Consider the following 14,317-nt stretch of genomic DNA (forward strand, 5'->3'; position numbering starts at 1 on the left):
TAACAACTGTTATATCTCTGAAAAAGATGTACAACTTGATTGAATGAGCTGTATTAAGGGCATCATGATGAAATCAGACATTTGGTTTTGAAATGTTAAAATTGGAATGATTACACAAAAACAATTCAAATCGGTCAGAGGTTCAAATACAGCTTATTGTAATGAGGGGTTCATTATTCAATATTGTATTGAAAAATGTAAACTATATTATGTGTTAAAATTGTGCTTTAACATGGTCGTACAAACAATCTGTGTTCATAGCCCGTTGATTGGAGACGGACTATTTCTAGGGCTGTACTTTCAACTTTCAAACTGCTCATTAGTCAGACGTTTGGGAGAGACAGTGTAGTCAATTTTTGCCTTTGTTGGCCTTTGTGCATTTGCCTCGAGGAAAAAAAATTCATTTGCAGAACGAACCGCTGGAAAAAAATATTGCTTTGTGTTTGTGTCGTGGTGCGTTTCTTCAATTTTGCAAAAAGCAGCCAGCGAACTGGTTATTAGTCTTTACAGCTAGTGGCTCTAACCTGCAGCTGCCACTCTAAGAATCCAGAGTCAGCACTACGCCCACGGCCCCACCTCTCTTCTGTACAGTGCCCTGCTCCCATCTTCAAAAGGTGCATTCTGAATTAATATGAGCTGCAGGAAGTTGGAGCGAATGTGGGCCCATGGTGATACATTCTACCAAAGTCCCCCTTTAGGGCAGGGTCTGGCCTGCATTTATCTGTAACGGCTGGGCATTTGTTTAGAAGCAGTGTGACTGTTTCAAATGATCAGAAATAAAAAAAACATTGAAATTAGACTTTGACTTTTGGATTAGCTTTTATTGAAAATGTAACCAGCAGCTCTTTAGTTTGCACCCCAACCCCCATACACTACTAAACCACTGAACACACTTAAAAACACCATGTTTACTAAGAACCTCTGCAGTGTTTGTCACTTGCTTTCTTCAAATGAAGACATTATTAAAAGTTGACAGCTGCTGTGTGCACATGTCTGTATCTTTCAGGTTTACTCAATTAAATTTTGTAAAAGTATGTGTATCCATCGAAAGCATCACTACAAGTCTGTCCTTTCATCCATTCATGAACTGGGGAAACAGATGCAATAAATAATTACCAATAATTTTCTGGCAACATCACACGGAAAACCATATAATCTCCACTTTTACTAATGCATTTCTTAGAGGGCAGAACATCTAATAGGGTTAATCATTTTATTTTATTTTAGCGCAAAGGCTTCTACTGCAGTGTGCATTCACATTTAGATTGAGAGAACTCCTGCATGAGAAACAGCTTTTTTATGCTATTGTCCAAAAGGAAGAATCTGCTCATGGAATTTGTCTCCGGATTGTCTGGTATAAAATGAAATGAGAATGAATAGAATAACAATAATACATTCAACTCAGCAATGGCATTACTAATGAAGGTAAAACACGAGTGAGGACCATGGCAGTCCATATTAATTGCTTAATTAATTAAGGGTCTGTTTGCTATATGATTGGTTAGTTGTGTAATTAAAACTAGCAAGCCCAAAATCTGAATAAAATATCAACTTAACTATATTTCAAGTCAACATCTCGTTAGAAGTCAGTCTACAAAGTGCCTGTCCTCCACAGCTTAAACTACAGTGATAAGGTGTTGTATTAGCAGGACTTCTGAAGGTGATTCAAAGGTTATTTGCTTTCCTTATCAGGTAAATATATGTGTGTGTGTGTGTGTGTGTGTGTGTGTGTGTGTGTGTGTGTGTGTGTGTGTGTGTGTGTGTGTGTGTGTGTGTGTGTGTGTGTGTGTGTGTGTGTGTGTGTGTGTGTTTGCCTGTGTGTGTGTGAGTGTGTGTGTGTGTGTGTGTGTGTTTGCCTGTGTGCGTGTGTGGTTTGGTGTTTGTAAAAATGTGGCCGCGCTGCAGGAATAATCATTTGCATGCAGAGTCCGGTTGAGTGTGGCTGAGCTGCCATGCTGCACTGATCGACTTACAGTAAAGTGACCTGGAATCCACAATGAGCACATGTCCTGCAAAGCCCGTGTCAATCAATGCAAATACACCGTCACCACTACCTGTGGTCATAACTCATGCAAATCGGAGCCAATGCTTACATATAGATCTCAGCTCAAGGTAACTTAAATCCAAGGACTTCACCTTGGTGTGTGTGTGTGTGTATGTGTGTGTACACTGCAGACAACTTCAGGCAAAGATTAATGCTTTGATATACAAAACAAAGGATTTTTCAACTGCAGCCAAAGGTATTGATTGAGACTGTGTGGTGACAAGCAGGCAAAGGATGCAAGCGGAAACCTTGGTTCCAGAGTGATACAAAGCCTCATCCAGCCCATGGGAGCTTCGCTTAAGGTAAATAATGTATAATGTGTTTTCTCTGACCTTCTCAGGTACACTTTTCAGTTTCCATGTTGCATATCCCCGCCTAAATTATAGATTTCACATATTCGTAACGACAATAACAAGGTTTTGACTGTGCTTATTTCAATCCGTTATAAGTGTTACAAAAGCTTAATGTGTGAATCTTTTCCCTCCAGGGGCCCACTGACAAACTGTGACTGATTCCATTCTGTGGTTGAGACCTCGAAAAATACATCGAAGCAAGAAAAAGAATCGTCTAGGTTGGAGTGTGGTGCGCTATACTCCTCTTTGAACGCAGCAAACAACACAACACTTTTAGAATCCCACATGCAGACTGCTGAGTGCTAGAGAGAGGTATACAAATTATTTAAAAAAAAAAGTTACTCTCATAAAGGCTTACACTGCAGATGCGTCTGGGGTAAAGATTATCATTATGCTCGGGGCAAGTAAAGTGGCCCTCTGGGTAATGACGGGTCTGGTGGCCGTCACCACTGTCTTTTTCAACGTCTACATCTTGCTGATGAGTTTGTGGAACTACAGGCAGAAAAAGAAATGGAGTGCCAGTGAAACCATCATCGTCGCTCTGTCGGTGGCTGCCTTGGCACACCAGCTGATCTGCTACTTCTGGATGACCATGGACGACATGGACCCCGAGTGCCACATCATCCCGACATTTTACACCGTCATTTTACTGCTGATCTTCAGCCTCAAATTCACCATCATGTGGGACGCCAGCTTTCTCACCTTTTACTACAGCACCAAGCTTGTGACCACCCCCAACCAATGCTACACGCACATCCAGGCCACCATCCTCAAACACGTCACCTTAGCGGTTTTCCTCATCCCTCTGTTGGGCCTGGGAACCTGTATGCCAATGCTGGTGGTGTTTCATGCCGACAACAACCTCACGGGGAACAAGGACTGTGGGGTTCTGATGCCCGACACCAAACCGGGCCAGATTTACGAAATCATGTATCTGCTCCTGGCCGACGTGCTGCCGGGCTTGCTCATGGTGAAGTGTTGCTTCTCCATATCCCTCCACCTGGCCATCCATCTGCGTCACATGAAGGCCAGCACCAACGGAGCCCACCGGCCCAAACTGGGCTCTCAGATGAGGGTGATCCAGATGGCCTTGTCCCTGGTAGTAGTCTTCATCCTCTTCCTGGTGATCGACCTGTACGTCAACTACGAGATATCGGTCAACCACGAGAACATCATCTCGCTCACGTTCTTCTTCACGTGCGTCTACACCACCCTCACCGCCGTGGTGTTGATCTACGGCAAAAAGCCCATCTGGAAAGCCCTGATACAGCAATACAACGTCTGCCTGGACGTATACCCGTGTTTGTCTTGTATGAAGGTGCCTGAACGGAAAGCCGAACCCAGCATCAGCACAGTCACTGTAAAAAGTTAACTGAGAAAAAGCCAATTTTTGCTTCACTCTCTAGAGGTCTTTTTGTGCTGAATTCAATAAGTAATTGTCGGAACCTATTAGAAACTCGGAAGAAAATGTATTCCCTTTTCCTTTTTGTGCTAAGTCATTTCAGTAATGACCTTACTGTCCTGCTGTATCACCGTCAATTGAAAATTCTTGCATCAATAAGGTATTTTAGCTGTTAGCCAGTTAGAGGGAGGTGGTGAGGGAGGGAGAGGTGATCCCAGCAGCCAGGTAACTGCAGCTTTCCATCCGAATCTCCAGCTCAACAGACTGTAGCCTACCTACCAATATTAATATTTCAGTGGAACAAATAATAGTGAGGACTATAAAACAGATCCTCAAGCATTATGGTTGGACATGACGTAACTCCGTGCCCATCTGAAAAATCTTTAAAAAATACATGGGACTGTGACGAGAGTATAGAGCATTATTAATAAGGCAAGAAAGTACCCACAACCTGACTTCCTTTTTTTTCTCATTATCACAGGGGTTCTTGGATTTTTTTCCTTAGTCAGGTTCCAGATAGTTTCAGTTGCACATTAACTGGAAGATTGCCAGCCCAAACTCCTGCTCCACTTTAGGGAGAAGAAAATAAACTAGACGGTGGAAAGCTCTTATAATTGCACTTCCTCTTATGAATCTGCTCATTGGTCCTCAACAGAAGTGTGTAGCCTGTACTCCACAGCTCCCAGGTGTGTGTGTGTGTGTGTGTGTGTGTGTGTGCGTGCGTGCGTGCGGTTGTGTGGGTGTATGGGCGTGTGCACTCATGCCCAGCGATCCTATACCCTGAGTAAATACAGTTTTTAAGAAGTATAACAGACCTCTTTGCAATGCTCCATTAGTTTACACCCTCTGGCACCACCTAGTGAGGTTCAAAGCAGAGATACAATAGTACAGCTTATCCCACACGCACACACGCACACACACACGCACACACACACACACACACACACACAGAGGCTCCCTCCAGCAGCTAAACGGACAAAGAGGGAAAGGGCATATCTTCCTCTGATGCAGGCGAGTTAAGTCGGGCCAACTAGGCCTCGGCTTCCTGTTGGAGGGAGTCGCCTTAGGTGTGAAAGGGGCAAAAAAGGCTCAATATGATTGTAATACTTGCCAATATGGGGGCAATTCCTCACCATGGAATATGAATGACTTTATCCTTCTTCATTTAGGAAATGACAGCCTGGGAGAAGTATTTAAAATCTTTACTTTATTCATTCATGCAAAATCATTATAGGTAAAAGTCCTGTAATAACAAAGTACAGAGATATTATCAGTTAAATGTATTTAAGCTATTAAAAGTAATGGTAACTGTGACTGACATGTAATTATAGCTTTATTACCGGTACATTGTAATATGCATATGACATTTTTAGATAGTTGGGCATTCATTTATAAGCATCATTTTGCGTTGTAGCTTGTTGAGGTGGAGACATGTAACGTTGTTGTGTTCCGGTCGAATTTAAAAGTTTCTCTGTGAAAAAAATGTGGTTTATTCAACCTGATTGTCATGGGGTTCCATAACACAGGGCCTCTGAGCACACACAATCAATCTTGTTATTTTTCATTCAACTCTTGGTGTTTTATTGTACTTTTAGAAAATGTGTACAAGTAGTTAATAAAATGGTGTTCAAGCACATGCCCATTCATACTTCCTCTTCCTCTTCCGCTTCGACACACACACAAACGCTCAAATGCACACACACGCGCACACGCACGCACACACACACACACACACACACACACACACACACACACACACACACACACACACACACACACACACACACACACACAGCTTTATTACACCTGAAATTCCTCTGGCTAAACCTACCCTGGTGTGAACATAATCAAGGCCCTGTTATCCCCAGGTTAAAAGCTCACTGCTGGGTCTTCTGGAACTAATGCAGAGCCAAAATATAGGGGTCACATAAGCCCTTAGCCCATAGTTTTTTTTTGTTCAGTCCTTGTTTGTGTTACTATTTTCTCTTTGTCCCCATATTGACCCTCTTGTTCTTATGTAATGGGCCTATCTGTGATGCCCTATGAGTCACATAATGGTAGCCGTGCTGCAGAGGAGTGGTCACATAAAGCAATACAGATTGGACAGTAATTTCTGCGAGGGTCAGACAAATGGTAGACAGTGTATTATGACAGTTCAGTCACTTTACATACTTTTTGTTACTTTGTGTCGTATTAACACACTGTGCAGCCATGGCAGTGCCTCAGCCGGTAGAGCAGGTCGTCCACTAATTGCAGGGTAGCTGGTTCTATTCCCTGCCCCTTCTGTCAACATGTTGACGTGTTCTTCTATCTACAGTGGCTTGCAAAAGTACAATAAGCTTACCTTTTTAAAAGGGAAACTTACCTTTTTTGAAAGGTAAACTACCCTTTTTAAAAGGTAAATTTACCTTTTAAAAAGGTAAATTTACCTTTTTAAAAGGTAAACTAACCTTTTTAAAAGGTAAACTACCCTTTTTAAAAGGGTAACTACTCTTTTTTTGTGTACCTTATTGTAAAGTGTTACCGGTTTTCTTCCCTGTATTTGGCTCCATCTATCTTCCCATCAACTCTAACCAGCTTCCCTGCACCTGCTGAAGAAAAGCATCCCCATAGAAAAAAACTAACACTACAAACCACCCTATACACACCATCCCCACCCTGAAACATGGTGGTGGAAGCATCATGCTGTGGGGATGCTTTTCTTCAGCAGGTACAGGGAAGCTTGTTAGAGTTGAAGATGGATGGAGCCAAATACAGGGCATACAACCGGTTAGAGTCTGCAAAAGACTTGAGACTGGGTGTAGGTTCACCTTAGGACAGCTACCCTAAACATACAGCCAGATTTACAATGGAATGGTTTAAATCAAAGCATAGACATGGGTTAGAATGGCCCAGTCAAAGTCCAGACCTAAAAACAGTTGAGAATATTGAGAAAGACTTGAAAATTGCTGTTGACAGACGCTCTCCATCCAATCTGATGCTGAATCTGTAGTTCAAGCTATTTTGCAAAGAAGAATGGGCAATAAATATCAGTCTGTAGATGTGCAAAGCTGGTAGAGAAATACTCCAATAGATTTGCAGCTGTAATGACAGCTATAGGTGGTTCTATAAAGCAATAGCCCCTTTTACACAGCCAGTGAAAGCCGGGAATATGCCGGCCTTTCGGCCCTCCGCCCTGCTGTGTAAATGCGACAGTTGCGGAACGAGGGAAGAAAGGTGCGAGTGATCGTTCCGGGAATTTTACTACCTCGGGGGGTAGTAAGATTCCCGACACGATCAGTTCCGCCTCTCTGTTTAAATGCTCCAGCTTGTTGTTGCGGAACAGGGGGGCGTTTGATGTTCCATAGTCTACGTTCTAAACATGCGACCATGTTAGCAGTTGAAGGACGTGTGTTTAACATTAACCACGGCGGCCTGATGTCCCGTAAAAATCACAAAATAAAAGGAACGGTGTATAATCTAGCTGATCATAAGGTCCGTTGCTCAATCCAAACCCCCGCGCTTCATTTTGCAGAGTGTATGAGTCTATTTCTGCCCAGGAGAAGTTGTACAATGGAAAGCTAGGCTAGGCTAAGTAAGGGATAAAGTATAGCGAACGGGTCACTTGCTAGAAATAAAGACCAACAAGCTGAAGCAGGAGCCCGACGCGCAGCGGAGGGCTCTTGTTCAGCTTGAAGGTCGACCTAGTAACGGGGGAATAGTCTGCTCGCCCCGCTAGACTGTCTGCTTCAGCTGACTGAAGGCTCCGGCTCAGCTGTTAGCCACAGAGCTACTGTTTTGCTAACACATTCCGCCGCCGCTATTATTATCCTAAGTCTGAGCGTATATCCACACTTTATTTCTGTCTACAGTAACGTGACTTCACACACTGTGTGTATGTGTATGTCTGATTGGCAGATCGCTGCCCTCACAAAGAGACTCGCTCACAACCAACCTGTCACACACACACACACACACACACACACACACACAGAGGTGAAGCGGTCGGATTGATTTAGTCAGTTTGGTTAACTGTCCCAGTGATGTTGGACTCAGCGCGTAGCGAGATCAACTGGCACATCGTGGGGACAGTAAAATACGGCCCTCTTACTGCAAGCTCCAGCACTTCTGCTCTCAATTCACCGGCCATTGTTGTTGTTGTAAAGCAGCTGACCGGCGCGGCGCTAAATGTTTACGTCACACCTGACGCTGTTTACAAGCACCTCTTTCATTCCGGAGCGCTGTGTAAAAGGGACTACTGATGCGCCAGCAGGCCGGCGTTGCTTGGTTCTGTGTAAATAACACAGAAGCAAGCAAAGCCGGCATATTGGAGTGATGTTGTTCCGTCAATATGCCGCAATCTCTGTGTAAAAGGGGCTAATGACTCAGGGGGCAGAATACTTTTGCACGCCACACTTTTCAGTTTTTTATTTATAAAAAAAATGTAAACCCACATTTCATTTTCATTCCACTTCACAATGATGCACCACTTTGTGTCGGTGTATCACATAAAATCCCAATAAAATAAATGTACGTATGTAGTTGTAACGTGACAAAATGTAGAACATTTCAATGGGTATGAATACTTTTGCAAGCCACTGTATCTATCTATCTATCTATCTATCTATCTATCTATCTATCTATCTATCTATCTATCTATCTATCTATCTATCTATCTATCTATCTATCTATCTATCTATCTATCTGTCACAGACCCAACTGGGCACTACTTTACAGTACTATAAGGGGTCAAAGGCCAAAAACTTCGGGAGTCACATGTTTTTTCCCCCCAAATGTGTATTATAATCTGAAAATTCATATCTAGATCTGATACATATAGTGGAGTACAGAGTAGCCTTCAATGTATCCCACTGAACTGCAGAGGAGCAGGAGTATACAGCAGTAACAATACAAATAAAAAACAAGTACTTCAATATTACATTTAAGGCCAAAACTTGAGTAGGCCTACATGTTCCACCACTATAAAAATTATATTTGAGGAAACATCTGTGTAGCTTCCTGCAGGGATTATTTTTTTCAATCTGCTTCGTATTGAGTGTTGTCTCAAGGTAATGGAAAATGTGTGTGTGTGTGTGTGTGTGTGTGTGTGTGTGTGTGTGTGTGTGTGTGTGTGTCCTCAGACTCTAGAACAACACAAAGTAAGACACAGATGTGTCATTGGCAAATTGTCAGTCTACAAGAGGCTGAAAATACGTCTGCTGTCATGAACACCGTCATGATTGATGTCCTCAGATTGTATATGTGTCATGAAGTTGTAAACATGTCTATGGTAGTCCTATATGGAGATTGTTTCCATGGAGATGTTCCTGAGCATCCAGCTAAAACCCCGGCACAGTGGCAGCGCTGCTCTCCTCCTTGCATGGGTGAACGCTTCAAATAGTTATTGCTCCTGAGACTTGCGAGGAGAGTGATATCCTGCGCCTCACTATCTGACAGGAAGGAACAGGCCATTAGCAACACGGATTAGCCAAGAGCAGCACCCATCACTCTACTCCTATATAAACATCTCATAAACTCCTCCCTCCACACGGCCTCCCCGGATGATGCCATTTTAGCTCGTGCATCGGCGTGAGCAACAGAGGCGGCATCTTGCTTCACCTATACTCTTGATTGTGATTGAAATGCATATATCAACCAGATCCGTGGCAGTTTGATAGATGTCTTGAACTTGGACGGATCATTTTTTTCCTCGCTATCAGCAGCGTCAGCAAGAGCATCTAGTTTCCCCACTGAGGGCACAGAGGGCAATCTATATTCACTATGTTGACAGGATCATGGTGTGTACCAGATGAAAGATGCCTTTCTTAAATAATAACGAAAGTCACCCAAAAAATTAAGAGTTTGCAGTCTTTATTTTGGTTCAGTCAAAAACAGCCTGTTCATAGAAAAAATAATAATATTGATCTTTTGAGACTTGTATAAAATGATTTTGATGCTTGTTAGGAAATGTGTGCTGTACAAAACAAAACATGAATCCCTTGTAGAATCTAAAGATTAGACGAGAATACTGACACCTATTGATTAATTTTGATCATTTTCAAGACAGCTCACATGCATAGATTCGGAACTCTGAAGGCACATTAATTGGATTGCTTCTTTAAAAATAAAAAAAACAGCGCACAGCGCAGCAATAAATCGAAACGACATTCAATTTACGCTGAATAAAAATAAACCATCTCAGTACACACGATGCTGTGCAAATAAAATTTTGATTTTCAATGAATAGGCTAGCAATAATTTAAATTTCAATAATGAACTGATAAGAAAAGAAAATAGACCAACACCTGAAATATAAAACTAAAGTGAACTTCAAAAAGGCATTTATGCTTGTACCGTTCAACGCTTATGGTTCTTTAAAGGAAAGGGTTCCAAATTTTGGGAAATGAGCTTGTTTACTTCCTCGGAGGCAGTGGTCGGTTAGTTTAGCTTAGCATAGAGACTAGAAACAGTAGGGAACAGCTAGCTGGGCTCTGTGTGAAGGTAATATAATGTGCATATCCAGAACCTCCACTAGTAAACATTATATTTGTTTGTTTAAAGAAAAAATAAGTATAACATTGGTTTAATGGTTATGTGCTCAACTATTTATATGTCTTTTTCACTTGCCTAGCAAATTGTAAGTAAAACATTTAAATGTTTTAAACTGAAGGTTTTCTATGTGCCAAGTTTAGCTAAACAGCTGCTGGGTAAGGGTAGATATTTACTTTTTAAAAGGTGAGAGTGGGATCAATCTTCTCATCTAACTCGCTGGAAAAGTGTATTTCCCAAAATGTCAAACAATTCCTTTAAGGAAAAACCGTACCTCGACTGAACACCAACATCAACGTGATGCAGTTTTGGAAGCATCAGTTACAGTTTTCAGTTCATTCAAACACATGCATAATCTGCTACACATTCATTAATGCCATCATCCAGTGTCTCTAAAACATTGTGGTTCAAAATAAAAATGGGTTTTGATCATAACATTAGGGGAGAACGGGGTAAGTAGGCACACTTTTTACTCTACTGAGAATTGCTCACCACCTACACATCTTTCGATAGTCATTCCTACATTACATTGAAGCTTAAAGTGTTGGCTTGAAATGTGTACCCCTCACTTTTTCTATCTTATTGTAATAAAGAAGAAATTAATCATCAAAGACACCCTTAAACATTGTGACAATCAACCCCATCAAGGGGTCGGTTGTCATACACTATGGGGTTGTTTGTCACAATGTTATCTTAATGGAAATAATCTTGAAAAGAAGGAAAGAAAGTAGAACTAAATTTGAAAATGCAATTGCATTGTCAAGTTGACAAATAGGCCTATATAACTTAATGTAGCCTTGGCAGCTTGTCTAGTTTGGGATGCACTGGGTTGTTTTGATTTTGTTGCCCTTTTTTCCTTTGCATGCTAGCTGCCTTTTCCTGCTCTATTCTTTCCTTCTGTGGGGTGTCAGTGAGGATACAGCTTGACAATTTATTTCGTTATTGGGTTCCTTTTCTGGCTGTAGCCTTTGGATAACTTGTGACAACCAACCCCCCCAAAAATGTGACGACCAACCCCAACTTGAATTTTTTGCTAGCATCAAGGCCAACAACCATCTGACAACTAATTAGCTTGCTAACCACAATCTAAACTATAGTTTACCCTTCACACTTTTTATGGGTAACAAGTGTTTTGTTATAAACCCATTCTGTAAAAGCCTAGAAGAAAAATACTGAGGAGCTAAATATTTTCAATTTGACATGAAAAACACAAACAGTCCTCTCACCTCAAATTCAGCAGTCTAACTCCAAGGAAGACTATGTAGGTGACCTCTGATCCCAATTCTGGATAGTTACATACCAAAATTTCACAGACAGCGCCTTCTGGTTCCGAGATATAACGATTGTGACAACCAACCCGTGTGACAAATTACCCCGTTCTCCCCTACTGAACAACATCATTATGATATTAAAAAAAAAAAAACATTTCAGACCAACAGTTACATTCTGTACATTGTGTTCCCTGCTTTTGATCGAGTTTGACATGTGTCTAATGAAGCTTTTTCCAGTTTAAACAGCTGGGGGAAAATGAGTCATCCAGTGTCACTCCAACACATTAAGGCAAATATATTAAATTGCAGCATTGCTCATTCCTTTTCCCTGCCAGTGGTAATGTCTGTAGAACAAACTGACTTGTATAAAGAATAAAGAAAGAAGAAAAACCATCTAATTGCTGTTATAATACAATACATCTATAAATCCATTTTTGCACAGTATTACCCTCTCAAGACACTAACCCCACACATACACTTCCATGCGGCTACCATACAAAACAACAGCTCAAAAACTTTAGAACAAAGGACTGCTCGGAATTATTATTAATGACTTGGATCAGAAAGATTTTTCCCAGCTGAAAATCTTTGCACACATCCCACGTAGATGGTCCTGCATCTGTACCGTTCTGTGACATTTCCCCCGGTTGCCACAAATGGAAAAACTGCGCTTTAATCACAAGCCAAACCAGAGAACAGTTGAAACTTTGAGACCCATGCGTAGGTGTATTGCCTTTAGTTAGGGGGGTGCTCGTATGAGGGGAACATCGACTTGCGCGTCTTCGGAGGTGGCGGCGGAGGCTTGCTCTCAATTTTCATCGGCAGCGGAGGAGTGAACTGTGGGGAAACGAGAGGGAAGATGGGTTCACGTTAGAAATTGAAATGGGAATAAAAACAGAATATCTTAAACGTTTACATGTCATTAAATATGCATTTGTGAGTGGGTGTGTGGTGCTATTTTTTCTCAGAGCATGATGTACCTCTGAAGAGAAGCCAGCGTTGTCAATCTCGTGCGGGTGTTTCTTCGGAGGCATGGGTGGGGGGGTCCCTGGGGTGTCAATGCTATTGGCGTCGTTGTCATTGAGAAGTGACGAGTAACCTACCACCACGGGAGAGAGGAAAGAAAAAGCTTTTCAGACCACATCAGTGAATATACCGATGTGTGTGTATGTGACCTGATTAGGAGCTGTAAACTAGAATGTGCTGACACAAGGCTGGAAGGCATGATATTCCACCTGGTCGGTGTGTGAGGCAGATTTTTAAGAGAAAATAAAATGATGACAAGCAGTACAGTGGCGTTTTTTTTTTTTTTGTGGCTACGTACTGGAGCTGCGAAGTGCGTGCGGCGTGTGTGGAGAGGCAGGTAGCGGGCTGAGAGGGCTAGAGAGGCTGAGTTGGGATGAAACGCCCTGGAACAGTGACAGGGTGAGCCGCCGGTCCCCTAATTGCAGACTCTTGGGTCTTGGCTGCTTCTCAGATGGAGTCTGCAATAAAAACAAAGACACAGGTTTCCATGTAAAAGAGTCCAGCTTAATTGGACCTACTCCCAATTCACAGCAGAATAACACAAACTTAATATAAGGATGATATGCTCTTGTAAACAGTTATCCAACCGAGTAAAAGTGTGAACAGAAATGAAAATAGCAATGAATAAAGGGGGGAGGGGGAGCCTTGCCTCGTCTGCATCGGACTGCCTCTCCAGTAGGACTTGGGATTTGCTCACGCTCCACTCCTTACGGTTCTTTCTACAAATCCTGTTGTCCTCCTCCGAGCGGGACAACACAGAGGTCCTGCGATCGCTGGGACGGGACAACAAGGAACTGCATATGAATATTAAGAGGCAGAGAGAGAGAGAGAGAGAGAGAGAGAGAGAGGTGCAAAAAAGATCATAAAGCCAATTTGATTTGAGCAAAGATAAAAATCGTTGTTTGAAAGGAAGCCTCCTCTCTAGTGATGACAACACAACAACAAAATGTCATGAGAAAGAACGAGACAGGGGAACGTTGGACAGAAGGGAAGCAGAGGGAGAGAGGACGCAGGGACTGACTCTTGGGAGGAGATGCAGGAGGGCCCGTCTGAGGAGGCTGAGCTGCTGGACAGGCCCGAGGACGCGTTGGACAGGGTGGAGACAGTGGACATGCGGCGCAGGGTGGAGGACAGGATGTAGGGCATCACCACAGAGCCCACGCGACCCTTCTTCCTCCCCTCGGTGAGAGAGCACGGCTGGGACACACAAATGGGATTAAGCATCATCAGGGAGGGAGGGGAGGGGGGTGGGATCTTGGCAGGCTAAGGTTCACAATGACAGGCAAAAAAAAACTTGGGGTGTGCGGACGGGGACTGGCTAAAGGAAGATTTATGGTCCTGCGCTAATATAATGTACACTACGCTTTGAATGAGAAGCGTTTGATAGGGGAAGGCAAGAAGGGGGCCAATAGCTTAAGTTGGCACCCTCCTAACATTAAATTGAGTTTGCGGTGTTGGCAACGCACCAGGGTTATGACGCCATAGTGCTTCTCCACTTTCTCCCGAAGGTCTTGGAAGCAAGTCACCATACGATTGTGTAAGGGCTTCAGCTGCTCTGTCGTCTTCTCCCCGTGGATGCGAATCCCATCTGCCAAAAGAGGGATCTGGAAGGGGGTAAACGGGTCACTACAGTATTAACGGAACATGTTATTTGCTTTGAGGCCGGTCTCAATGACAATGACGGTGGAAGGCT

The 14,317-nt window shown here is 42.7% G+C and overlaps 1 protein-coding gene across 2 annotated transcripts in view; it reads right to left on the reverse strand.

The window, feature by feature from the left end:
* Window positions 1–9,638: 9,638 nt before the first annotated feature.
* Window positions 9,639–14,317, reverse strand: part of dock5 (dedicator of cytokinesis 5) — a 33,247-nt gene continuing 28,568 nt past the window's right edge. The window contains exons 46-51 of one of the 2 annotated variants that reach the window (XM_080043169.1): window positions 14,091–14,228; window positions 13,646–13,821; window positions 13,274–13,397; window positions 12,923–13,082; window positions 12,579–12,697; window positions 9,639–12,435 (exon numbers count right to left, since the gene is read on the reverse strand). In XM_080043169.1, coding sequence (XP_079899295.1) covers window positions 12,334–12,435; window positions 12,579–12,697; window positions 12,923–13,082; window positions 13,274–13,397; window positions 13,646–13,821; window positions 14,091–14,228 — 819 coding nt within the window. In that variant the 3' untranslated portion in view covers window positions 9,639–12,333. Of the gene's footprint in view, window positions 12,436–12,578; window positions 12,698–12,922; window positions 13,083–13,273; window positions 13,419–13,645; window positions 13,822–14,090; window positions 14,229–14,317 lie in introns of both variants that reach the window. The other variant, XM_080043168.1, reaches the window with a different exon arrangement.

Source organism: Ammodytes marinus, assembly GCF_949987685.1.
Source record: "Ammodytes marinus genome assembly, chromosome: 2".
Lineage (NCBI taxonomy): Eukaryota > Metazoa > Chordata > Actinopteri > Uranoscopiformes > Ammodytidae > Ammodytes > Ammodytes marinus.